Source organism: Phoxinus phoxinus (genome assembly GCF_949152265.1).
Source record: "Phoxinus phoxinus genome assembly, chromosome: 10".
In the NCBI taxonomy this organism is placed as follows: domain Eukaryota; kingdom Metazoa; phylum Chordata; class Actinopteri; order Cypriniformes; family Leuciscidae; genus Phoxinus; species Phoxinus phoxinus.
In genome coordinates, this window is record NC_136885.1 from 25,934,778 (window position 1) to 25,960,818 (window position 26,041).

The following is a 26,041-nucleotide window of genomic DNA, read 5'->3' on the forward strand; positions in this document are numbered from 1 at the left end:
GCCTTGAAATAACAGCCTTTAATCCAGGAGTGCAAAGACAACGGATGGCAGGTATGGTTGTTCCCTATGGAATTAGGTTGCAGAGGCTTTCTTGCATGAAGCTCAGGCTCAGCAGGACTGATGTGAAGCTCTTGAAGGGTGGTCTCGACGGGACGAGACTCTGGAAGGGTGATTTCGGCGACTGCTGGTGATGGTGGTTGTTCTCTGGATCGGGACGCGACGCTCACCAAACACCTGGCGATGGCTTCCCTCCAGCTTAGTCCATCGGTGTTTGGGAAGTCGATGGCCTGGTGGAAATAGGCCCCAATCCAGAAAAGCAGTTTGAGGGTTTCATTGTCGAGGGGGCTAGTGACGGCTCGACGAACAAAGTTCTTCACAAAAAATTGTGCTCTCTTGAGCTATGGCAACAAATATAGCCCTGTCGTCCATACAGGCTGGTCCGATCTTCTGTCACGGTGGGTTTCAGGAAGGGAGACGAGGATATATTTCCACAACGAAGGTTTATTAGTAATTAAACGCAGAACAGGTAGCAACACACATTAAATAAGACAGCGATCGGAAAAACAACCACTGAACAGATGGAACTTAAAGGAACACTTCACCCATTTGCATTAGACTTTGTATCTTTAGAAACCCAGTCACATTTTCGAATGGTCATTGTTTTTTTCCCTTATTTTCCCATGAGATGGGAGAAATAAGGATTTAAGTGTTCCACTTCCTGCTTTTTATGACGCAAAAATCGTCATTTTGCGTCATAAAAAGCAGGAAGTCCAATTTCTTTGAATACGGGTAAGGCTACAAACACTAGCTCATCATTTATCCAGTAGAATGCGCTGTTCCGCATGTTTTCAACCCGCCCATAGAGGGAGGGATCTCACTCACAGAATGTACATATAGTGTCAGCCATATTTTATCAAGCTAAGCTAACAGTTTCTTATTCTGTGGAGAAAGCTGAGTAGTAGGGGTTACCATCCTCTTTTTCCCGGACATGGCCGGCCGTCGAGATCGTCCAAAATGTCCGGGATTCGGCTTTTGCTTTCTGCAGTTGCCATTCATTGTTTACATGCACACCTTTTGTTTCAATCTAACTGAATTCATTCCGATTGGTGAATCTGAATGTAGTGTTTACATGAACGCTAAACAAGTGATCGGTTGATGTGCGTTTTAACATTGCTAAGAAAATTCCCGCTCCTCCGTGAGAGATACGAGACCGATGCGTCTCACAGGCGCCGCTCATCAGTAATCACGCCACCGGGCTCGCATCGTTCTCCCGCGGCCGTAAGTCTCGTTCCTGCTCGTCACAGTAAACATGATGAATGGCGACTGTAGAACGCAAAAGCCGAATCCTGGACATTTTGGGCGACATCAAAATACCGGGCAGACTCACGGTATCCCTTTAAATACAAGCACAGGTGCCACTAATTAATAGAACACATGTGATACAGATGATGATGATGATGATGATGATTAACTAAACACAGGTGAAACAGATGAACTGATAATGACAGTGAAGACGACGCGTGACATGATGACAGGCAGACAAGTCCATTGAAAACAAACTAAACAGAACACAACTGATGACAATTCGGCCATTACCAAACAACTTGAAGTCCGTTTTTCTACAGTAAGGAAAATTATTCACAAGTGGAAAACAATTAAGAGTTGGTTGAGTAGGAAACTTTGCATTCGCTCGCAAAACTTTTGTGTTCTTTGCGAGTGAATGCAAAGTTTATTGGGGGAACAAAACCATTTGCGAGAGAACACAAAAGCATTTTTTTCTCTTCTATATCATATTTTTTTTTCTTCACCATATACCTTTAGGGGCTTCGTAGGTTCCACAGCTGATGTGTGCTTTTTTTTTTCTTTTTTTTTTTTTCTCTAAAATATTTTTCTCTTGTTTTGTAAAGTTTTTTGACTGCAATCTTTTTTCTGCTGCCATTGTTTTCCTTGGATTTGCTTCTTAGTTCCACACAATTTTATGCTTTTCTTGGTTTATTCCATGTTTTATGGTCATGCTAATAAAGATTAGCACAGTTGGTTTAACCTTTATGCTTCATTAGGACATTTTTGGTCATTTTCAGTTTAATTTCTTTGACCATTTTTGCTGTTTAAATGCAAATGGTATGTAATTTGGCAAAATTGTGACTTTTTGGATACATTTTAAAAAAATGATCCCATGTTGCATAATATGTATAACACACACTGTGTAGATCAAATAGGAACACCTAGCACCATAATGACCAAAAATGGCCCATTGAAACCCATTAAAACGTAGTTTAAAGCCGGGGCCGTTATTAATACATGAATCATGACTTATGTTGAAACATCCTTTCATTTTGAAGCAAAAGCATTATATTTGCATTATATAGTGTATTCCACCAGATGACGTCACTACATAGGTATTCCCTATGGGGGGAAATGCACGTTATTTTCCTGGTTTCCACTAGGGGCACTATTGAAGGTGTTATGAAGCATTTTAATGGCTCAATGATCTAAAATTATGTTTCTGAGTATGTGTGGATGTCGGAGAGCAATGTGTGTCTGCGTTGACAAAAGTGTGTGTGTTTGTGTGTGTGTAGGGCCTAAATATAATACATGGTGTTTAGGCGAGTGACAAAAATCATAATATCCTGAAGGTTATATTTTACCCCTTATGTCTATACTCTCTCTATCTCTCCCTTTCTCTGTGTGTGTGTGTTTGTGCGTGTGTCGGTGGTGTAGGATGTGTGTGTAGGCGTGTGTGTGTGTGTGCATTTACAAGAGAAATCGCTTCTCGATGCGTTGTTTTCTTTCGGTTTGATTCATGCGTATTTTACGCACATACATGAACCTTTGACAAAGCTTTGTTTTTTTTTTGCAGTCTATGTTTCAAAGTTAATTTATAATTTCTCACCTACGTAGAGGCACAAACACAGCCATGCAGTCAGTCCTTAGACAATAATAACACCTTGCATCTTGCGGCAACACAAAGATGTAGCTGCGAGGGATCCAAAACAAAGTCTGCCTTTGTTTTGGATTAGAATAGTTGAGAAATCAGTGTTTATACAAGTGCGGTTGATGCAAAAGTTATAAAGCTGTGCACCTCTTTGGTGCGGCCATTTCACACTCGACAAGATGAAGAAAACCTACACGACCACCGAAGCAATCGACTACCTTACTGAACTAACAGACAGCGAGCCGGAGTCTGATGGCAGTGTAACGGAGAGCGCCTCAGATGATGCTGTGGAGTTTCAGCTGAATTCGGATTCTAACTCCTCATCTGACTCAACTCAGAGTGATGAACTGGATGACACAGAGGAGACTGCCGATCCTATGTGGACATCAAAAAATGGACTTGGTCACCCACTAACGCCAAGACGCTCCGCTACGTGCCAGCTAAGGTACTGCGACCCGGACCGACACAATACGCAACAGCTCGCATCGTGGACCCTAGGTCTGCATTTCAGCTACTGTTCACGGAGGAGATGGTAAAGTTAATTGTGGACAGAACAAATCTCCAGGGGAGACGGTCCGAGACAGATTGGATTAATGTGGATGCAACAGAAGTCGAGGCTTATCTTGGGGTGCTAATTCTGGCTGGAGTCTACAAGTCCAGAAATGAGTCCACCCGGAGCCTGTGGGATGACCACACAGGCCGGCCCATCTTCAGGGCCACCATGCCTCACCGCAATTTCCAGAAGTTCAGTTCAAATGTAAGATTTGACAACAGGCTGACCCGACCTGGACGTTACCGGGATGACAAGCTGGCGGCGTTCAGGCCGATCTGGGATAAGTGGCTGTACCGCCTCCCCCTTCTCTTCAACCCCGGGGTGGACGTCTGTGTAGACGAGCAGCTGGTCGGGTTCCGCATATGCCCAGCAAACCAGCAAAATATGGAATCAAGATCTGGGTCACAAGTGATGTTTCCACGTCACCAAGCAATTTTTGATGTGTAGGGAGACAGGCACAGGTTATAGTCACCTAGTAGAAATCAGGAAAATGTTTGCAATACTGCAGATGTTTGCAGTATGTCAATTGTATGAAAAATGGTACCAACTGGTGGAAAACAGTAAAAAGTAAATATTTTACCCCAAGGCTTGGTAATGACAGGGTATTTGAATAGAAATTATGATTTTATGATATTATGACAGTGGGTTCAAAAATTTATATTTTAATGGGTTTAAATAGGATCAAATTTGTCCTTAACGCGCTATGTGTGATTTTTTTTAAAAATCTGACACAGCACAAAAAATAAAAATGCACCAAAAATAATTTTGCTGCTAATCTTTGACATATTCAAGACTGTGATAATACAAAGCCAAGGTTTTCACTTTGCATTTAGTATATGGAAAATAATTACATTTTAGTGTTTTTTCCTCTTATACAAATTGATGGTATCATCACCAAAACTGGAATTTAAAGGGTTAAAATCCTGATATTAAATAAATATTTGGTAGTTATGATGAGGACTGATGCTGGTTAAAATATTTAACTTAGTAAAAGTGGAAAATAATAATAATATAGAATATTTTAGGCAGTGTTTAATATGTGACCATTTTTGGTATTTAACGCACTAAGTGTGATTTTTTTTTTAAATCTGACATAACACAAAACCTTTAAATGCACCAGAAATAATGTTGCAGCTAATCTTTGACATATTCAAGACTGTGCTAATCCAAAGCTAAAGTTTTCTCTTTGCATTTAGTATATGGAAAATAATTACGTTTTAGTGTTTTTTCCTCTTATACAAATTGATGGTATAGTCACCAAAACTGGAATTTAAAGGGTTAAAATCCTGAAATTAAATAAATATTTGGTAGTTATGATGAGGACTGATGCTGGTTAAAAGATTTAACTCAGTAAAAGTGGAAAATAATAATAATATATAATATTTTAGGCAGTGTTTAATATGTGACCATTTTTGGTCCTTAACGCGCTAAGTGTGATTTTTTTTTTAAAATCTGACATAACACAAAAAATAAAAATGAGTAAAAATCAATGTTGCTGCTAATCATGGACATATGCAGGCTGTGATAATTCCCTCCCAAGAAATCCACCTAGCATGTAGTACACAATTGTTTTTCATTTTTTTATGTTTTCTCCATCGATAAAAACAGTGGCATCATGTAAACAAATGGCATTTAAGGGGTTAAAATTCTGAAAATTAAATAAATATTTGGTAGTTATTTTCAGGACTGATGTTGGTTAAAATATTTAACTCAGTGAAAGTGGAAAAAAATGTAAATATATAATTGTTTTATGGTAGTGTTTAGAGTGGACATTTTTGTCCCTTAATGCACTCAACGTCGTCAAATATATAATGAGGCATAAAGGTTAAATTAATCCTGTTTATTTTAGTTCTGGACTCCATAGTCCAGATGTTAGTAATCTGTAATTAATCAGGAGGAGAATTATTTGTGTTCTCACAGTTTTTATTTAGAGTTCTAACACATACTCTGTTTCTTATGCATCCCTCACTGCAATGAATGACTGAAGGAAGTGAATTTATATTGTTTGTGCTGTTAAGGGTGGTTGATTATGATTTCACTTAGTTCAATCACTTAGCGTGTAATGCTGCTGTTTGAGCATAAACAGCATCTGTAAAGTTACAATGCTCAAAGTTCAAAGCAAAGGGAGATATTTGCCCCCCCAACACGATTTATAGATTATCAAGACAGAATATGCTAATCAATGACTAAAAGATAACTACACATAAGCTACCTACATAAATTCATCAACTAAACCATTCAGAAATGTCCTGTTGCATTCTACATGTTGTCACTTCTTCCTGAGTCAGATCATTGTCTGAATTCGGCTTAAAATATAAGGTTCAAAGTTTTTTGAAATTTTCAGTGCATGTCTGTGTGAGTGCAAGCTGTTGAAGCTCCGCCCTCTGTGCCGAGAGCAGCAGCTCATTTGCATTTTACGTAAGAGACACAAAACGGTGCGGTTTTGCTCACCCTCAGAAATTTACAATTTTAACATGCTATAAAAATATCTGTGGGGTATTTTGAGCTAAAACTTCACATACACACTCTGGGGACATCAAAGACTCCACCAAAAAAACTCCATCAAAGAAAAGGGCACCACCCCTTTAAGAGAAAATTAGCTATGAACAGAGTTGCGAAACACAAGGTATATAATATAAACAATGTGTCTTGAACACCCTATCTGAATACAGTCAAATTATATTGATGACCTATTATTATACACTAGGGAGCGCTGGTTTATAATGTGAGTAATTTATTGAAGATGTTACCAATCTGAACTTTCAGAGTCTGAGCCTCATATATCATGAGAACCATATCTAATTTCCTGTGGGGCAGATTCCTTAGGTCTTAAGTGATCAAATATATCAACTGCACCAGTATACAATAATTCAAATGATTGCTTAGTTGATTGTGTGTGTTTGTTATAAAAATTACTTAACCAATTTCAGAGAGGTGGAACATTAAAAACAAATTCACATTGGCTGCAATTTTATTTATTGTTTGCTATTTGTGTTACCTTGGCTTTTGGCTTGCTAAGTTGGAGACATTTAATATTCAACAATATTATTGATCTGCCTTACTTAAGGTGGACGATGACGCAATTTTCTTCTAGAAACACTTTGTTGTATTATTTCCATGTTATCACTGCAAAGCTACTTTGATACAATTTGTATTGTAAAAAGCGCTATATAAATAAAGGTAATGTGACTTGACTATTTCATGCATCTTTAAAAGGCACATAGGCCTACTTGAAACTGTTTAGCACAAAGGCGTCACTTTACTGGGACACGAGCCCCAGTTAAATAATAGTAGTTAAATAACTTCTTGACTGAAGTACAATCTATTTAAAACAAATCTAGAAAATCTGTTTTTATTACACTGACAAAAACTAAATGTACAAAAATGTATGCTTAAAGTCTTTATTAAGGAAAATATACACAAAAATTAAACCATGAAATAAAAAGCATGAAAACATACAGTGACCAGGGGTCTGTTGTGGAGCTTGACAGCCCCTGGTCACTAAATGCTTCAACTATGTGGTAGGGAGCATAACATTTCTCTTTTTGTGTTCAACAGAAGAAAATCATATGGGTTCAAAACAACAGGGTGAGTAAAGGATGACAGAATCGTAATTTTATACCTTTTGGACAGCTACTGATAAATTAGCCTGCTGGTATGTTTGCATAGAGGTGCAATAATGATTTATTGAGAGTCGGTTCATTTCATTTACTTAAAACCCTCAAGCACTGCAGGGCTAATAAAAAAGAGAGATATTTCATCAGACACCAAACAGCACAAATTGATGGAAGGGTACTTACCAGAAAGTGAACTCTGTAATTAGGAAGAATTGTTTGCTTGGTTTATAAAGGAAATAGCAACTTCCTGTTGTGGAGACTCACACGTGAGCGAGAAAAGTGAAAGGGGTTGATTGAGGCCAGTGCCACAGTATACAGTATAAACACTGGCTTTGACAAATGTCCCAAATGCTTTGGAATGATAACTTGGCTCCTGCTTCCCAAGAGGGACTGTCAAACGGGGATCTGACTAATGATCTTAGACAAAACTGTACCATAGGCACAAGCGACTGGTGTGAGCAGAGTCTAAAATTAACCTTTTTCCTGCTAAAATTACTGGCAAAATAAGAAAACTTACTGCCATGAAAATGTTGCATCACTTTAAAATATGAGTTCAGTATGGCTGTGTTAAAAAAAAATAAAAAAATGCTAAACCTCTGACAATAAAATTTCTCCTGAACAGTTCTGAAGTTCTGAAATTAGTGACTGAATGGTCATATCAGTTCTTCTATGATCTGAATGCCCCTGACAATTTACTTTATGGCAATCTATGCTTTTTATAAAGCATGTAAAGAGTATTTTTGGTTCGAAATATACAAGATGCTGTTCACAGTCTCCACAAATATTAAGCGGCACAATTGTTTACAACATTGAAAAAAATAAGAATAATATTTCACAATTTGTTTTACTGTATTTGTGATTAAATAAATTGAATTTTGGTGAGCATAAAAACATAAAAATCTTACCGACACCAAAATTTGAACGATAGTGTACATTGATGTATTATTATTATTATTATTGTTATGGACTGACTGTAGGAGAGGACTGAGAGAGTGAAAGAGAAATTAAATTTGAGGCAATACTTAAAACACACACATTTTGTGCAATCCATTATCAAATTTAATAAAAAAAACTATTTAAAAATATTTGATAAAATGTTTTATTTCTATAGTACTTTCCTTTCACAAACCCAAGGATGCTTCAGACATGCCAGGAAATAACTGGATAACTGAAACAGGGATAAACAACACCATATACTTGAAACAAAAGAATATAAAGGCAATGAGAAATAAGTAAAAAAAATGAGGGACAAATTGATTACAATACCAAGTCAGTATGCATCAACTTTTCCCAAGTTCAAATATGGGATGAAATTCAATTGAAGTGACAATTGTGGTAATTTTTTGTTAATTTCTTCTCTAACTTCAGGCACATCTATGTCATGTAGTAGTTCATACATTTCCCATGAATCAAACTGGTCATATTGAACAAATCTGGCACAAGATCGGCATTCTGGGTATGTAACTGGGCAATGATCCCAGCAGTATTAGATAAAAATCACATAGGGCTATAGCCTATAAGCAATTACTGATATCACGCTACTACGTAAACACATAATCAACCTGATAATGGTTATCTCAGTATAGTCTCATAATCAGAGAGTTTTTGGATACAGACAACTTTGACATCTGATGGTTAAGCCCAGATTAACCAGGTCAGAAGCAGAAGCTTCTCTGAGATGCAGTGAATTAAAACAGCCAATTAAGAACACAACATTTACATTTTCTTCCTATTGTTCGTGCCTGCATCTGTGACCAAGGAGAGAAAACGTGCCAGTTTTTATGCTTTCCATTATCAACCACCGTCTACTTTATTTTGCTTCCTCTTATTTACCTCTGAGGTGCCTTTCCTGACATTCTCCTCACTCTTAATGCAGTGGCAATTGGGATGGAATGTGTAAAGGCATCCTGTTTTTCGTGTGGGAGAGACATTGAGGCTGAGCTCAAGGGAGAGATGGACGCTACAGCGGCCGCCATTGTTTCAAATGTCACCATTGTTGGAGGCATAAACCTTGTGAACTTGTAATTTATTATTTGTGTGTTCAAAAGAAATGGCAATACAATTTTTTTTAAATAATTTACTCACAAAAATCACAAAAGTATCATAATAGTGGTTCATATTTTGTGCTGTACTGTCTTTTGACCACACCTTTATTGTGATAACTTTTCCATTCAGTGCACGGTTTACTGTTGCAACCAAATCATCAGTAACTCAAAAACTAAATCAGTCCGATTCATGAAAGAATCATTCAGATTCATTGAAAAGATTTGACACAAATGAATTGTTTGCTCATGAACATGCCAAGGAGAGGTGGGCAGAAGTCAATTCAAGATACAGTGAATAACTTTCAAAAACTTTTGTTTGTCACATACTGTAAATCTATCATGTGACTTCAGAAGACTCGGAGCATAGTTTACAAGTTTTATACTTGTTAACTATTTTAACTATTTTATACTTGTATAACAAATTACTGTTATACATGAGGGTGAGTAAATAATGACAGCTTTTTTTATTTTTGTGTGAAATGTTCCTGCAAAGGCAGCTTTGCTCTTAAAACATCTCAGGTTCTTTTACTTGTGTTGCTCAATATTTGACAATTGTTTGACGGTTTTATAAGGCTGTCAAAACATTGTAACAACATTACATACCAGCACAATGATGTAATGTTGAAATATAAGTTTTCCTTGGTATTGTGCTCAGTTAAATTGCAGTTATCTCACCATCAGTCATTGCGGCCCATTTATGTGGCTCACACATGCTAAATGCATTTAAATGAGCAGACATGGTGAGAGACCTTGAGGCAATACATTTTGTACTTTTGAATGTCTGGATTGGTATGATATGCCTGCCAACAGCAGACCTGCAGACATAACAATGAAGTGTGCAAGTGTTTTTTTGTTTTTTGTTTTTTTTACTTAGATGAACCATAGTTGAACATAAATACTCAGGATAAGGATACGATCTTAGGCCTATATAATCTATCATGACAGGAAGATGGAAACCAGGACTGTTCTCGCATTGCTATTGTCTACACTGTTTCTTTCCCATGCGCCTGTAAGCTTCCTGCCTAATTCACCTGTTCCACAGGAGTCTATCTTTCACATCACAACAACATGTCAATGTGTTCAAACTAATTAATTTTCAACCATGTACACACCCTTTGAGTTTTCATGCCAAGATCTTTTGTCAACTGAAGAATAGGCAGTGATCCAGGACAATTAAATGAACCTACGTATGCAAGAGATAATGCCAAGGATGTTTTAACTTTCTTTATTCTCATAAATTATCTGATAATGTCCAACTCATGCTGGTGAAACAGAAAACAAGACTGCAGGGTTACAGAGAGTTCCAGAGAGTTCAGTAGGACACAGAATTAGGGACAGAACACAAATATAATAATAACAGGTATTTTAAAATTAGCATTATTTGCTAACAACAAATTTGATAGGTCATATCAGAAAACAATTCAGAGTATATTTGAAATAGAATAAATACATGATCACTTATGGAATATATATATATTTCATCATAATATTGTAACAAAACCATATGTTGCTGATATACATAGATGAATCTCTATTCTTAGCTAATTGAGTACTGTAACTTATAATGATAAATAATATAAATTATTACATTTAATAGCACAAAATTAATCATACAGTTCATACATCTTGTGTAAACTACATTGTTAGATCTCTAAAGTGTTCCAGTGCTATTCAATAAATAGGAAAGTATTCCAGGATTTTTTTTTTTGGCAAGTTTAAATCTATTGTCTATCTTGTGTTCATAACAACAGATTGAACAACATAACTTGAACAACATAACTGTTAAATGTGGATGGATGTGAAAACAAGTGCACAGTCCATACAAAGGGGTCAACATTTATATGCGGTATTCCCAGAAAAATTGCATGTAAAATCTTATGTAAAAATTATGTCGACTTTAAAAAAGCTCCTTGCAGGTAACACAAGTATTGCTGTTGACCAATGTTGTAATTTGCATGTTGGTTCCCTGCATGGAATGTAAGCTTGCTCTTTTTAAAATGCTCTTTTTTTTCTTTTTCTTTTTACCAAGACTTCTGTGAGCAATCAGCTTAACCAAAAAGACTACAGGTCAACCATTTTCACCAGCTAAGATTTGCATGGCTGTGCCACCAGCATTAACAACAAGCATTATCCAACCTGGCCAAGTAAAAGGAAAATTACTTATCACACCCCCATATATTTTTGTTGATAACATACCAACTTAATTGCTCCTGAATGGGTTGGGTGTTTAAAAACCCATGTGCTGTATGTTGTAAAAACCCATTTTGGCATGACACTAAATTTGAAACTATTGGTTGTCTCAGGTAAATATTTAACTCATAGATAGGTAATCTTTTGTCTATCCTAAAATAGTATATATATTTAATATATTATATATATATATTGATATATATGATCAGCTCCAATTGTACAGATAAATAGAAGTAGGCCTACTGCAGTTTTTCACATTCTGTGCCCTTCCAACTAAATTTGAATTAGCACTCTGCCTGTCTCTTTTATCTCTGACTGTTCAAACTTGGTGTTTTGGACTTGCTATGATCCTGTCAGATAGCTTTAGCATAGCTACTTAGCTAACATCATGTTTGCATTACAGGGCTGTCAATAACACCTAACCCTCTTTTGTGCAGTCCCAGTATTCAGGTCTGACTTTCCCTCAACTGACAAAGATCTCCTTCACATCTCACAAGCCTTCATCTCTCCTATTCTGTCTTAAACATGCTTCAAAGGCTCTGTTTCCACAGTACTGTCCACGAGGAACAGCGCTTCCAGATCGCAGCGTATATTTGTTCTGCTGCCCCAGGTTGCACAAGGGTCAACTTTTGTTCAAGTGCTCGCACTCCTATCTCTCCTCCAGGTAAGGGCTTCATCTGTAGCCAGGTTTGGATGTATTTCCCATGGCCCTCGCTCTAGCCCTAACCAGGTTCCTGAAAAGTCGAGATGAATTTGCTGTAAGTAATGCTGCTAATGAGGACACACTCACAGCTCTTTCAAAGAATAAGGTGTGTAAACATGAATTACATGATTTGCAAATGCAATGTGGCCTTACCTAAGGAAGGTTATGACATCTGACCGAGCCCCAAGGGAGGAAGACTTCCCTAAAACCAGAACTCCAGGACTAGCATTTTCAGAGTTATTTTGGCTGGTCAGGTGATCTGATTTGGGTGTTTCCTGTTTTTCATGCACAGGTTCAGATGGGTGCTCCAGCATGATGGTAGGGTTTTCAGAGCTTAGAGAAATGTACACAAAATTTGTCAAAATACATTATTTGCTGTAAAGGCATCAAAATAAAAACTGGATTGTTTTCGATGACTGCTATAATGGCTAATAAATCCATTTTAAAAGTGTTGAGGAAGCTACTTCAAACCGTAGCTACAAGCTAATCACAAGTTACATTCTAACCTTTAAAATATTTAGCTATACAACAAGCTACAAACTTGTGCAATGTGATGTGACATTAAATGGAAATTCATTCTATATATTTTCTAAATGCATCTTAAAGATCTTATAGTGAACAATTCATCCGTACATTTTTTTCTTGATCTTCCGGTGAAATGACAGACCTCTCTCTCTCTCTGGTGACATACTGGGCTTCTCTAATCATTTAGTCTGTATTTGGTAGCAATACTGAAGATAGCTACTTAAAAGGGTTGGTTCTCCCAAAAATAAAAATTTCTGTCATTAACAACTCACCCACATGTCGTTCCAAACCCAGAAGACATTAGTTAAAAAATCCACATTGGAGATTCATATTTCGTAAATAAAGTGGTATGTTGGTCCTTGCACAAAGAAAGCACTCGTGTCGTTTTATAAAATTGAGCTTAAACCAGTGGAGTCATATGAATTACTTTTATGATGTCTTTACTATATTTCTGGGCTTTGAAAGGGGTAATTGTGTAGGCTGTCAATGGAGAGACAGAAAAGCTCTCAGATTTCATTAAAGTATTTTCATTTGTGTTCCGAAGATTAACAAAAGTCTTACGGGTTTGGTACGGGGTGAGTAATTAATGACTGAACTTGTATTTGTGGGTAAACTAACCTTTTAAGAGGTAAATTCATTTAACCAAGACTTTCCAATGCTATTTGACCATTTACAAAATTTCCTCAGTTCGCTCGGCAACAAAGTTATGTGTGCAATACAACATGACAATAACAAAACATTGTGTAAAATTAACGCTACATCGTTACTTTTGGGAAAAGTCTCTTTTTTTAATGTACACAAAAAAAAAATCCTATTATGAAAACTGCTGAAATTGCCATTGAAAATCAAACAGCATTTATATTTTTAGTAGACCTGTTCACACCGAAGACGATAAATGTAAAAAGAACTATCTGTTTCTATTACAGATTTGCGCAAAACTTTTGTGATTTTTTCTAAATATCGATGCAAAACTATTGCGAAATTACGGCGTTTCCATTAACCGATGTTATGCGACTAAAACGTTGTTTTTTCCTCTCACGATAAGTCATTTAAAAAATCATGGCAACGGACGTTGGTAGGTTTATATATCACAGCAACCGCACTAGACATTATTATTATTATTAACGGAAGGAGACGTAGGCGTGTTATCCAAGCATTAATGGTAGCTAAGTTATACTTATACTTATAAAAGACCCGTATACTGTGAGCAGCACATATGAGGTGTTTCTCACTCATTTCTGCTTCAAGCTCTTGATTGTGGCATTTCTTTGAGGTTTAGAATTCTTTTGTCTTTTATGAATTTAATAAACAACTCTGTCTCGTATTATGTCCAAACACACCGCGTCATCTACATCAGATGACTGTAAATGCGCAAAAACTGTTTCCATTGCAGTTTTGCGAAATATTTCTTTTTCGAATTGCCTGAAAAACCACTTCATGCGAGCGTAAAAACTTTTTTTGCGATAAATGGGAGTTTTGGCGAAATTGACGTGTTTCCATTGAGCGTATTTTCAATTTTCAATTTAAATTTGGCCAATTTGAACGGTAATGGAAACATGGCTACTGTCCTACGCTGGTTGGTTGTTCTTACAGTAGGTTTCTCAGCCAAGGCCAAGGTGATGTTCAGCTGGTTTTAGCTAGTCCCAGCCTGACAGGTACAAATTGGTCAAACCCCCTAAACCCAGCCTGCTAGCCCAGCTGACCACGCTGGGAGATCAGACTAGTTACCAGCTGGTTTTAGATAGTTTTCTTAGCAATCAATAAGAAAGTAGTTACGTTTTTTTTTGTGGCAAGATCAATCTATCTTCTATCTGGTTGTCATATCAACAGATTACAACAACACAACTGCATAGTTTATGAAGACATTACAGTGGTTAAAAGCTGATAATGGATAAGACTGCTCAGGGTTTGTCATCATGACTGCCTGTCATGATGACAAACTTTTTTCTTGCGAGTTCAAATAGTGGTCATAGCCTGAAAGCCTTAACTAAAACGCTGATTCATTAGATGAAACTCTGTATCTTAGTAACTCCAATTCAAAAACACTTCACTTGTCATATCATCTGGATTCTCCAACTGTGTTTGTCTGGTATCACCTCACACCCTAATGACAACTCCGCACCCTAAAAGAGCACACCCTCTTTTTGCACAAAAATAAGTAATGTGGACATTGCTTGACTTCACGTTATGCAGACGTGAGATGGGGTTTACCTGTAGTGGCAGAAGCTGTTGCATGTCCGATCTGCAGGGTTGGCGCAGAAGCAGCGGCCTGTAGACCTACGGCGGCGAGCCAACGGACTGCCCAATCCATACACAGAGGTCTTACTGTGGAGGAGACACCCAGAGAGCATCCAGTCATTGATTAACTCATCAGAAAGGAATAAACCACAATGGGACTTTGTACTGTTTTAAGCATGAGAATGCAACCAGTGTCAAAAGTATTCTAGATAAAAAGCAATAAAACGCTCAATTGCTGAAAAGTGAATATTTCTGAACTACAGTATATAAAAGCATTCTCAAGTCACAAAGGTGCACTGACCTACTGGACCAGATATGTATTCATATGCCCATGATGTTTCTTTTCACACATCGGATCCTCTAAAGTGTCTTTGCATTGGTTGAACTTCCTTTGTGGTTTACCTACATATGGTTTACGCAGGTTGACCCGTGCATAGGTGAGCACTCACCTTGGCGTGTTCACCCAGATGATGTCCAGATGGCAGAAATAATGGCATTCGGAGTCCAGCTGGTTGTTGCAGGAGCAGCGTTTGCTCCTGACCCTATGGGTTTCAGACGGGTCGCTCGGGTCAGTCTGGGACACTAGAGGCAACCCCCAGCCTATAGAAAAGGAATATATTGCAGTCCATCAAACATGCCATAATCATTCTGGGCCAAAAAGCTCCAGCACAGACTATGGTTGAGTCTCAGATAAATGATGAGCCTCACCACATGTCATTATTACTTTTATGATTTTGGTTTATACCTCTATTCCCACTGGTCTCCGTTATCTTATGTAATAATGAACAAGGTCTCAGACGTTTGATCTTAATTAGTAGAGGGCAATTTTAAAGTTCAAATGTCAATGCTGAGATGACTGATTAGTACAAAATGAATACGAGCCCCTGACTGTGTTCGGCATATTGTTAGACATATGTTTAAAATAATAATCAGAACTGAATTCACTATCATTTCTATTATGTTGTCATTTTATTAGGTGCAACATTTTTTGAGTTTAAATGTTTATTAACAGTCAAAATAAATGTACAAACCTAAAGATTTTTTTTCTGAGAATGAAAATAAAGGTATTGGAAAATACTTAACATTTCTAACTTACAGGTTTATAATCAAGTCAATCAATTTAGAATTGAACACAGACTTATTTAAATGTATATTTAAACAATCACTAATTTACAAACACAAAAATGTTTTACCTTCATGAAGAGTTGTGCACAAGGTAACAATGAAGATCAGATTAATTCTTGATTCCATGTTGCACATACGTTTCAATACAAATAATACAATACAAAGCAATTCCATAGATCTCACTCTGCTGCAGGTGCTTGTCTAATGTTGAACCGTCCTGTCCCGTACTTATAGTGCATGGTATGCACCACCCCCACATGTGTTACACAACTCCAGCTTGTCTTTGCACCCTTGCTACTGCACACAAGAATCTCTGCTGCCTCCTCGGCCAGCGGGGTCACTGGATTGTTTGGGAGGAACAGACCCGAGGTCCAAGACAATAATGATTGAGAGTAAAAAAAAATCTTTCTTGCCTAGAATTAAACAATGTGGATCTAAGCCAACTAATGGGACTTAGGGGTGAAGGAAAAGAGATGTCACAGAGTATATCAGCAGATTTGCTGCTTTGCATGACTTCTGTTGCATGCACTTTGCAGGGAAAGACAGTGTCCCATGGAAAGAATGAACGTTCTGGTGGGTATCTCCTGTCTGTGAGGTCCAGGTGTGGGTAGACAGGGTGGAAATTAGCTTCCTGTTCCCTCTGGTCACTATTTGTTACTGATTACACAAATTAGTCACAGATATGAAAACATAATTCAAAATTCATTTGATTATTTTGTGTTGCTGCATAGGGCCAGCACTAACCAATACATTTAATTCAAATATTAAATAGCTGCTGTGGCACTTTTGATTTAAAAAAAAAGAGATACAGTACATTTATGAATCAGCCTATATTCCATTGTGGTATAAATCATTCACTTAAGCCACTTGTGATATTTATACAATTCCAACTCAAATTATTATTACAGTTAAAACTAACATTTTTGTCACTTGAAAAATAAAATAAATAAAATCTAACTGAAATCAAATATAGCAAAACTTAAACGTATTCACTTAATTATCATTTTCATTTGTTTAAACTTGAGGTACTAAAATAAAAATGAAAATGTATAAAAACTGTATAGACAATAAAAATGACAAAAACAGACACACACACAACAAAATGACTAAAACTGCAATGAAAGTTAAAACAATTATTATAAAAACTCTTAAAGTATCTCAATGATGCTAAAATAACATTGACAACAATATATAATATTAAAGTTAATTAAGGGCCATTACCAGGGAATGCATGGTCTGATAAAACTGAATAAATTTTTTATAAAAATTGAAAGTGCAGTAAGACAAATTTGATACAAGCATCTGCCAAATGAATAAATAAAAAGAAAATGTAAGGCTTTCTTATTTGAAATGATAATTTTAATAAAATTATATATATTATATTGTGTGTTTGTCACCTTTATTCGTTTTGTTATGTCTATATAGTTTTTATTCATTTTTATTTCAGTTTTTGTTTTATTTTACCTCAAGTGTAAACAAATGAAAATAATAATTAATTAAATAAGTTTTTGCTATATTTTAAGTTAGCTTTTTTTTTTTTTTTTTTTTTTTCAAGTAACAAAACTGTTAGTTTTAGTTAACTGAAATAATAATTGTCCTGGATAGTCATAATAATATAAATATGTATATTTGTGTCCCCCTCTTTAACTCACTAAGCTACATCCCATTGTATGAATAACCATAAATGTTGAACTTAAAAACAATTGAGTGCCACTACACTGTCAAAGAAATCTGCCTTACGGGAACTGAGGATGAGCAATATTCATCATGAGCTGTTGGGTTTCCTTGATGGTTTGCCGTGACCCGTGCAAAGATAAGACATGGGGCACAGAGCCTCGCAGGTATCGGACCGAGTTTGCAAATGCAGCCCCCTAGCGTGGGATGTGCTCACATTGTCCATTGACAGCCCTTTTTCCAGCACATGTGTATGGAGAGTCACCAGTCATTGTGGCTGATGCAAATGCATCATAACATCATCTCACCACATACTTTGATTAGCATGTTTTATCATTTGTATCATAAAACAGAGATGCGAGTTTGCTGAAGCACTTCTCTCATCGCTGCATAGAAAAGTCCCAGTGCTGATAGTAATATCAATATGGAAATCTTATGGAATTAATCAGTGCTGGACGTACAGATTGCAAATTATCCCACACTCAGATGGAAATGTTTTATGAACTGCAAATATTTTGTATCGAATCGTACAACTTTTATAGTTGATAGTCCTGAAATTGGACTTAAAAACTTGGGTCACTTTTTTTCCCCCCATGCATACTTTTTTTGGCTTTCATATGTTATTTATGAGCAAGAAATAAGCTTTAGCAGACATATGCTGAAATTTTTCTTCTCAGCGGCAGCGCTACCAAATCATATCTTCTGCATGGATGAAAGAATGTGCAACATTGTGGAGGAAGTCACTGCAGAGTGATAGAACACATTCTTCTGCATTCCACAGACAGAGGAAATGTGCTCATCCCTCCCAAATCCTATCAGGTTCTTTCCACTCTCTTCCTTCAGCTCATGTTCATCAGAGAGCTGCTCAGAGGAGTGGAGCGGAGTGAACACTTGTTACATTTTTAGCTTCTTTACCATCCTTGAAGAACTAAGCAAGAGCGCTTAACACAGAATATGAACATTTTAGCGCACAGCTCTTTGGAATACATGATTGGGATTGGCCAGTCACGGTATTGCAGTCAAATATTATTTATGAACTCAAATTGTTAAAAAATATATATATTTGAAACATTATAATGACAGCTAAAGGGATTTCTTAGGTGTGCTATAGTTTAATGTCTCTCAGAGCATTTTTCAGTCTTTTTCTTCTCATGTAATCAATTTAATCTCAAATCAAAAGTAGCCATGTAATGAGCTTGATAATATACAGTTAGGCATTAAAGGGTTAGTTCACCCAAAAATGAAAATTCTATCAGTAATTACTCTTCGGACTTCATCTTCGGAACACGGCTCACTCCTTCTGCTAGGAAATCGATATTTGCCATCCCAGAAGTTAGTAAAGATATAGTTAAAATTGTCCAAGTGACAACAGTGGCTCAACCTTAAGTTTATCAACAAGCGACGAGAATAATTTTTGTGCGCAAATAAAACAACAAAAATAACGACTTTATTCAACTATTCATTTTCTTCTGTGTGGACCTCTGAGCGAGTTCACGTAGTGTAACAGCGCAGCGCTTCTGGGTTGTACGTCAGAACGTATAGGCTCACTGACGTACAATTGTAATAACAAAATAAAAAGTGATATCTAATGTACAATCATATTTTATGTCAAAGCTATTGATCCTGCTTCACATGAAACCAAATAAAAACATTTATTGATTCAAAAATCCATTTGCACTTGAACTTCCTGTTCAGTGCGTTCATGCTACCAAATAATCTGTTTTATTGAAAAAGTAGAAGCAAATGAACCTGAAAACAGCAGGTACTCCCTCATAAACACACACAAGCACAGCAGACTGGCAGTACGGAGGGAGGTGTAGTATTATTAGCACTTAAATGCTGTAAGAGTGTCTTTGTCCCCTCCTCCCATAAACACCTTTGTTTATCTTTAATTACAGTCTTTCTCAACCCTTCGACCTGTTCATGCACATTTAGCTCGGTTCTACACTTTCCATTCCCAAACTCCCTCCGTAAACGATACTGACTATTTTACCTTCAAGACGATTCCTCATGTTTCTTGGTTGTATACAGTACACACACACACACACACACACACACACACACACACACACACACATGTGTGTGTGTATATATATATATGTACGTGTGTGTGTGTGTGCATATAAATGCATTCTGCTGTTATACTTCATACATACATGCATGCATACACACACACACACACACACACACACACACACACACACACACACATATATATAACAGTCTTTTGATAATTATAGTCAAAATAAATACATTTGCAAACAAAGCAGTTTTTCTATATAGGCTATAAGGAACTTTTATGAAACACTAAAATTATTAAAAACTTGTGTAAGAACCACACCTGCACGTTGTGCCTATATCCTCTAGTGTTACATAAAGATAACCCTGTGTGTCAGACAGGCTGTCGCTACAGAGACTGAAAAGTGTTGTGCCATGCATCATTTAGTGGGACAGGTTAATGTTTAGTCCAGATTGTATTCAAGAGAAAGTTATAGCGGTAATGTCAATAAAGATTCTGGGATGGCACTAACTGCACCGGGGTTGAACCAGATACAAATTTTAATCATTTGACCCATTTAACTTGTAGATTTCCATCGATTTATGATTGTACTAATTACATTTTTGTATTATGACGCGAGCATGACAGTTACACAAAGGCATTATTTCACTGAGCTCAAGATCATTGTTTCCATTGCATTTCTCAATTGAGAAAACCGGATTGAACATTAGGTTGGGAGACAGAAAAATTCCTAGAACATTGCTGGTTCATTATCTGATCCTCAGTAAATACTCATCACCATTTATCATTAGCAAAAATGTGTTTTACTAAATAAACAGTCTATTAAAATATTGTTGACTATATATATTAATTAATAATATGAATGATATACATATCATTTCATGGTAACACTACTTACATTACATCCACATTAGTTAACACACTTACAATGACAAATGCTTCTAAAACATTTATTAATCTTATTTATTTTTGATTTCAACATTTACTAACACATTATTAAAATCAAAAGTTGTATGTTAACATTATTTAATGGACCTGAACTAAAATTGAAGAGTTGTATTTTTATTAACTAACACTAACAAAGATGAATAAATATTGTAAATAATGTATTGCTTATTGCAAGTTAATGCATTAACTAACATTAACTAATGACACCTTATTGTTAAGCGTTTTACTATATAAAATTGGGCTACATATAATTACATGTAAATGACTAAATATTTCACTTTATTTCTTTTGTCCTATGTTTATGCCAACAACACATTACCGGAATAATTTTTGATAAAGCATTTGATGAAATGAGAGAATAGCTTCAAGGGCTGTCACAGACACAAAGCAAGTATTAAAGTCTTAAGAATATTGAACTAAAAAAAATCTTGACACTTTTGAATTAGCTTTGGACAAACTGCTTTTAGGAAATGGAACAGATGATCTGCCACGTATCAGGCTCAAATATTTTGTGCTTGGGAATAGAAATTCTTGAGGAATCCCAGAAAATGGACTCAGTCAACACAGCTATTTTTTTTCTCCCGGAAACTATAAAACATGTTTTTAACAGGACATGAATGCCTCCCACACAGCTCACATAAGTCCACCTGCTCAGGTCCCTGTGGGATAACTAGAAAACACGAATGAAAGTCATACGAAAAGACAGACTGCACCATCTGCTGGGCGCAAAACACTGGACACCATCATAAGCAGGTTTAGTAATTCCTGGTGTACCTTTATTGGTTCAGAAATGCAAAATCTCTGTGACAAATTTGGAGGGCATTTGGTCCATCTTGAACCTCGGCTATTGACCGACTTCACTGAAAGCCTGTCCAGTTTATTAATTTCAAGTCTTGAGGTCATAACTAAAAAAAGTAACTATTAACAAAAAAATAAGTGTAAAGAATAATAAAAATGACAATAGAAATCCCTTTGAAAACTAAAGTAAACAAAACATAGGCATTTTTCATATTTTCACATGGCAATAAATATGGACCATAGACTTTCTATCTGTACAGAGACAATTTATCTAATCATTTAATCACTTGTATTATAAAAAAATATGACTTCAGTGCAATTTCCCTGCAAGGCTCTTCACCGAAACCCCCCCGTCTCTTGTCTTGTTACCCTCATATACAAAGAAAATCTTCCCGCTTCTTCAAATACCAGATCATTTGAAACAAAAACAAAAATCTATATTCATAAAAAGAATTCACAGCCTTTCATCTTTGACACTTCAAGCAGTAAATCTGGACAGAAAAAGGCACACATCACTAGAATTTGCGCAATACTGGACAAAAGAGATGAAATATTGGAATTACTCTCGTTTTAAGTTTTCATCTTGGTCACTTAGAAATGTATTCATATCTACACTTAATGTTTTACAAGTACAAGATTTTTTTTTTTTTTTTTTTTTTTTTTTTTACATATACATATTCAAATAGATATATTAAGATTGCAATGTCAATTAAGATACAGGAAGGACAGACGTAATCGATTTACAGAAATATTTTTTCCAAGAAAAAAAAGTGCATCATATTACAATCTTGAATATTGCAGAACAAACATTTACCAAGTTACCAATAGTATTGAAAATGTTGTATATAAAAAATAAGCGCATTACAAAACAAAACAATAGTAGTATTAGCAGTAGAAAGCATTTCACCATTGTGCACAGATGCTTTTAAGTGCTATCTGGATCGCCTTCCTGGCTCTGAGGAGCGCTGGCAGATCCTGAACATCCTTCTGAAAAAGAGCCACGTCCCCTGAGTGGCGCCGCTATAGGCTTTTCTGTTTCGCGCAGCTGTCTGGTTTCACGCGAGGAACTCGCTCCGTCCCCCTGCGAGATCCTCTCGGCTCCTTCATCGCTGTGTGCCGCAGCTTTTCTGGATGTTTCGGGACCGAAGGTGCGAGTCTTTGTGGCGGAGCTCAAGTCGCCATATTGCTTTCTGACCATTGTAGTCAGTTGCTCCCCTACACCTTGCTGTAAAGGGGGGAGTTTGGGTAACGTCGAGCTTGTACTGGGGCAAGACAGGTCAGACCGATTGGCTCCCTCATCTTGGCTTTTTGTCCTGCTGTCCGCCAGAGTTCTTTGCAGACTGGTTTCTGGAAGCGAGATCCATGGATAATCCCTCCTGGAGAGAGAAAAAGGGGAGTCCTCTTTGGGAGAGGTGGGCGAAGGGGTGGAGGATGACACTCGTTCCAGTTTAGGGCGTGAACGGGGTCTAAGCTGCACCATTTGGATGCCCCCAATGGGAATCATGTGATAGGGCATGCGGGCTTGATCTTGGGAGTGTAAAGGAAGGTGGCTAAACATGCGGTCCACTGTCCGTGGTGTCAAAGGAGTGAGAGGGAAAGGCTCGCTTGGAGAGAAGCGTAGGGATGGGGAGAGCAGGATAGGATCTGGGGGCATACGCTCCTGTAGAGTTGGTCGAGTAGCAGGCTTGTCCTGTAGGGGGAGACATGGCATTGCATCAAACTTCCATTCTCAATGACAGTTCATTTTTACACTGCTTTTGTCATAGTTTTTGTCTTTTTATTCATATTTTGTCATGTCATATTAAGTTTTATTCTAAAATGGCATCTAATTTTAGTCTACAAAAATACGTTTTTAGTGACGAGAATATGTCAAATTAAACAAAAGATTAAAATATTTCATAGAAACTTTTAATATCAACATTTAACATAAGTCCTTGTTGAAAACGGGAACATCTGAAATAACATTATGAGTACACTATTGTGAAAGAGTAATGCAATGTGGGGAATTCTTTGTTTCAAATATTCATTTTCTGTGCGTTCATGTACTGTACAGTAGTGCAGTTATGGAAAGAACGCATTTACAACATAACTTAAACATTTTGACTGGGTTGGACCAGATTAATTTATTTTTATTCTTCTTTAAAAACGGTTTAAAAACGTATTTTTTATATATTAGATTTCCACAACAGTATAGGCTATACATTTAATTGAACAGCTTTAAATCAGCGGGAGACAATTATCATCATAATTTTCTTTTTGTTGTTCTTGACAAAATAAAAAAAAACTTCTGTCAACAAACAGAACAACTCACTAACACTGCCATTCTTAAGCTAAAGAAAAAAAAAGATATGCCTATTGAAAAACCGTGCCTCTACGTACATTTTTGTCCTCCAAAAGCATATACAGTACTACCTATAACATATTCAATACAACCAATGCATTACCAGTGAAAATGTATACTAGTGGCAGTAAAACACCATCTTTCATTAATTTTCACAGAATTATCGATTAATACACTTATTTTAATGCAGCCTCTTGCACAACATACTGTATGTTATGACCTCAAACACTTTTACCATAGTGCATGATTTCTAAACTTATACATTTTAATGTTTGCATAACATAACTAGCTACATATGTATGTATTTTCTGACTTTTCTGAAACTTGCTCTGTAGCTCAGCTTGTACTTGGGATAAGGAACACTGGTACGAGTCCCGTGAAACCCAAGTCACAATAACAGAGCTCAAAGACTAAATGAGCTCAAAGCTAAAATGGCATGGATGGTTTAGCAAATGCGTTTATATCTTACGTTTGCCTTTGCTAGGTAGGGTTTAGTTACGTATAGTAGGTGCCACGCTATTTTCTTCATTCTTTCATTTCCGAACTTCCGCGATACGTACAACTGAACCAACGTGATAAAATGGTGCCACATTCATGTTAATCTGTTTCTGGAAAAATTGTTCTTTTATCTTAAGTTTGCCTTTGTTTGGTAAGGTTTAGTAACATAGCACATCATTTTCACACAGGACAGAGCACTGACGTTTAATTTCCTAACTGCCGCAATAATTAGAACCAACATAATAAAATGTGGCCACATTCATGCTCATCTGTTTCTGAAAAAAATGTGCTTTTTTTTAGTGCACTCATCGGACATTCCACTTTGAAAGTGTCGAAGAATGTGCAAGTAGCAATATAATACTATTTTGCAGAAATATCGCCACAGGCACGTTTTTTTTTCCATTGAGTCAGGATTGAAAAAAAAATTCATGGCCTTGTTTAAACCTGTCACTTTACCCACCTTTAGACCCTCAGTAGCTGGTGAGCCAGGCTCCCAAAGGAGCCCTGCGGGTGAGCTGTGCGGTCGATGCTGGGGCTTTAGAGGCGTAAGAGAGCATAGAGCTCTGGCACTCCTGTACCGCGCAGGAGATACTGGCCGCAGAGGGGAGAGGGCTCTGATGGGTGACGGGCCCCTCTCTGGGGAGGGAGAGAGATGGCGGCTAGGTGAGGACAGTTCAAGCCTGGGAGAAAGGCTTCTAAGAGGAGAGCCCTCACTGCCAGGGGAGAAGGTCCTCGGGGAAACCTCCCAGCCCTTGCGAGAAAACAACGCCCTCTTGCTGCCTGGAGACGCGGCTCGCATGCCAGGCCAAGGCCTGTGGGGCGAAGAGTATTCCTCTTTTGCTTTAGGGTCAGAGGGCTCAGTCTGTGAGCCTCGGCCACTTTCAGAGAGGTCACCTAAGGATTGACGAGTATCAGTGGAACAGGCTGAAGATGGTTCATCGTGGGAAGAAAACTCCTCTTCCTCATCCTCATCATCTTCTGCTTCAGAATCTTCAACATCAGAGAATTGGTGCCCCTCCTGGTCTTCTGAATCACACACTTGCTCCTCGCTGCCCCCTGTTGGACAGAAATGGATGTGTTCATATAGCAAAGGAGTCAACACAAAAAAATAACTAGATACAAACTCAAAAATGAACTAAAGGGGAGACCGGGGCTAGCGGTCACAAATTTTAATCCAGTGAATATTTTTAAGGGTAGATTCATGTTTTAAATTAATTTTTGTATAGACATGTACATCACCGTTCAAAAGTTTGCCATTTGTATGATTTAAAAGACAATACAGTAAAAATTAAGTAATATAGTTAAATATTTTAATGTGTAATTTATTCCTATGATTTCAGCAGCCATTATTTCAGTCTTTAGTGTTACATGATCCTTCAGAGATCCTTCTAATATGTGGATTTGAAACATTTCTTTTTAAAGTTGAAACCAGTCGTGCTGCTTAATATTTTTGTGGAAAAAAAAAACATTTCTTTGAAATGGAAATCTTTTATAAAACATTGTAAATGTCTTTAAAGTTACCTTTGAGCAATTAAATACAACCTTACTGAAAAAAGGTATTGATTACTTTTTATTTTTAAAAAAATCTTACTGACCCCAAACTTTTGAACGGTAATATTAAACATTTAAAAAGGCAAGCGGCAACTTTTCCCAACTTGACATTTATGAAAAATTCCCTTAACCCCGAGAACACAATACATCATTATACAGTTGACAATTGTCTGTTGCTACAGACAAATGGTAGTTGTCACAGCTACTTGTGACAACTACCTCATGTGACAACTAGCCCCGGTCTCCTCTCGTAAACTGTACATAATTATATATTATCCCC

At 36.9% G+C, this 26,041-nt stretch overlaps 2 protein-coding genes across 3 annotated transcripts in view; both read right to left on the reverse strand.

The window, feature by feature from the left end:
• Window positions 1–10,796: 10,796 nt before the first annotated feature.
• Window positions 10,797–15,434, reverse strand: LOC307005670 (uncharacterized protein; the record flags this gene model as incomplete). Its single annotated transcript, XM_079626040.1, has 4 exons — window positions 10,797–12,074; window positions 12,197–12,376; window positions 14,780–14,893; window positions 15,256–15,434. Coding segments are annotated over 4 exons (534 nt in total), but the record flags the coding sequence as incomplete, so codon positions are not given.
• A 5,902-nt stretch (window positions 15,435–21,336) lies between these two features.
• Window positions 21,337–26,041, reverse strand: part of hivep3b (HIVEP zinc finger 3b) — an 80,766-nt gene continuing 76,061 nt past the window's right edge. For both annotated transcript variants that reach the window (XM_079625530.1, XM_079625529.1), the window contains exons 6-7: window positions 24,671–25,266; window positions 21,337–23,061 (exon numbers count right to left, since the gene is read on the reverse strand). In XM_079625530.1, coding sequence (XP_079481656.1) covers window positions 22,297–23,061; window positions 24,671–25,266 — 1,361 coding nt within the window. In that variant the 3' untranslated portion in view covers window positions 21,337–22,296. The remainder of the gene's footprint in view (window positions 23,062–24,670; window positions 25,267–26,041) is intronic.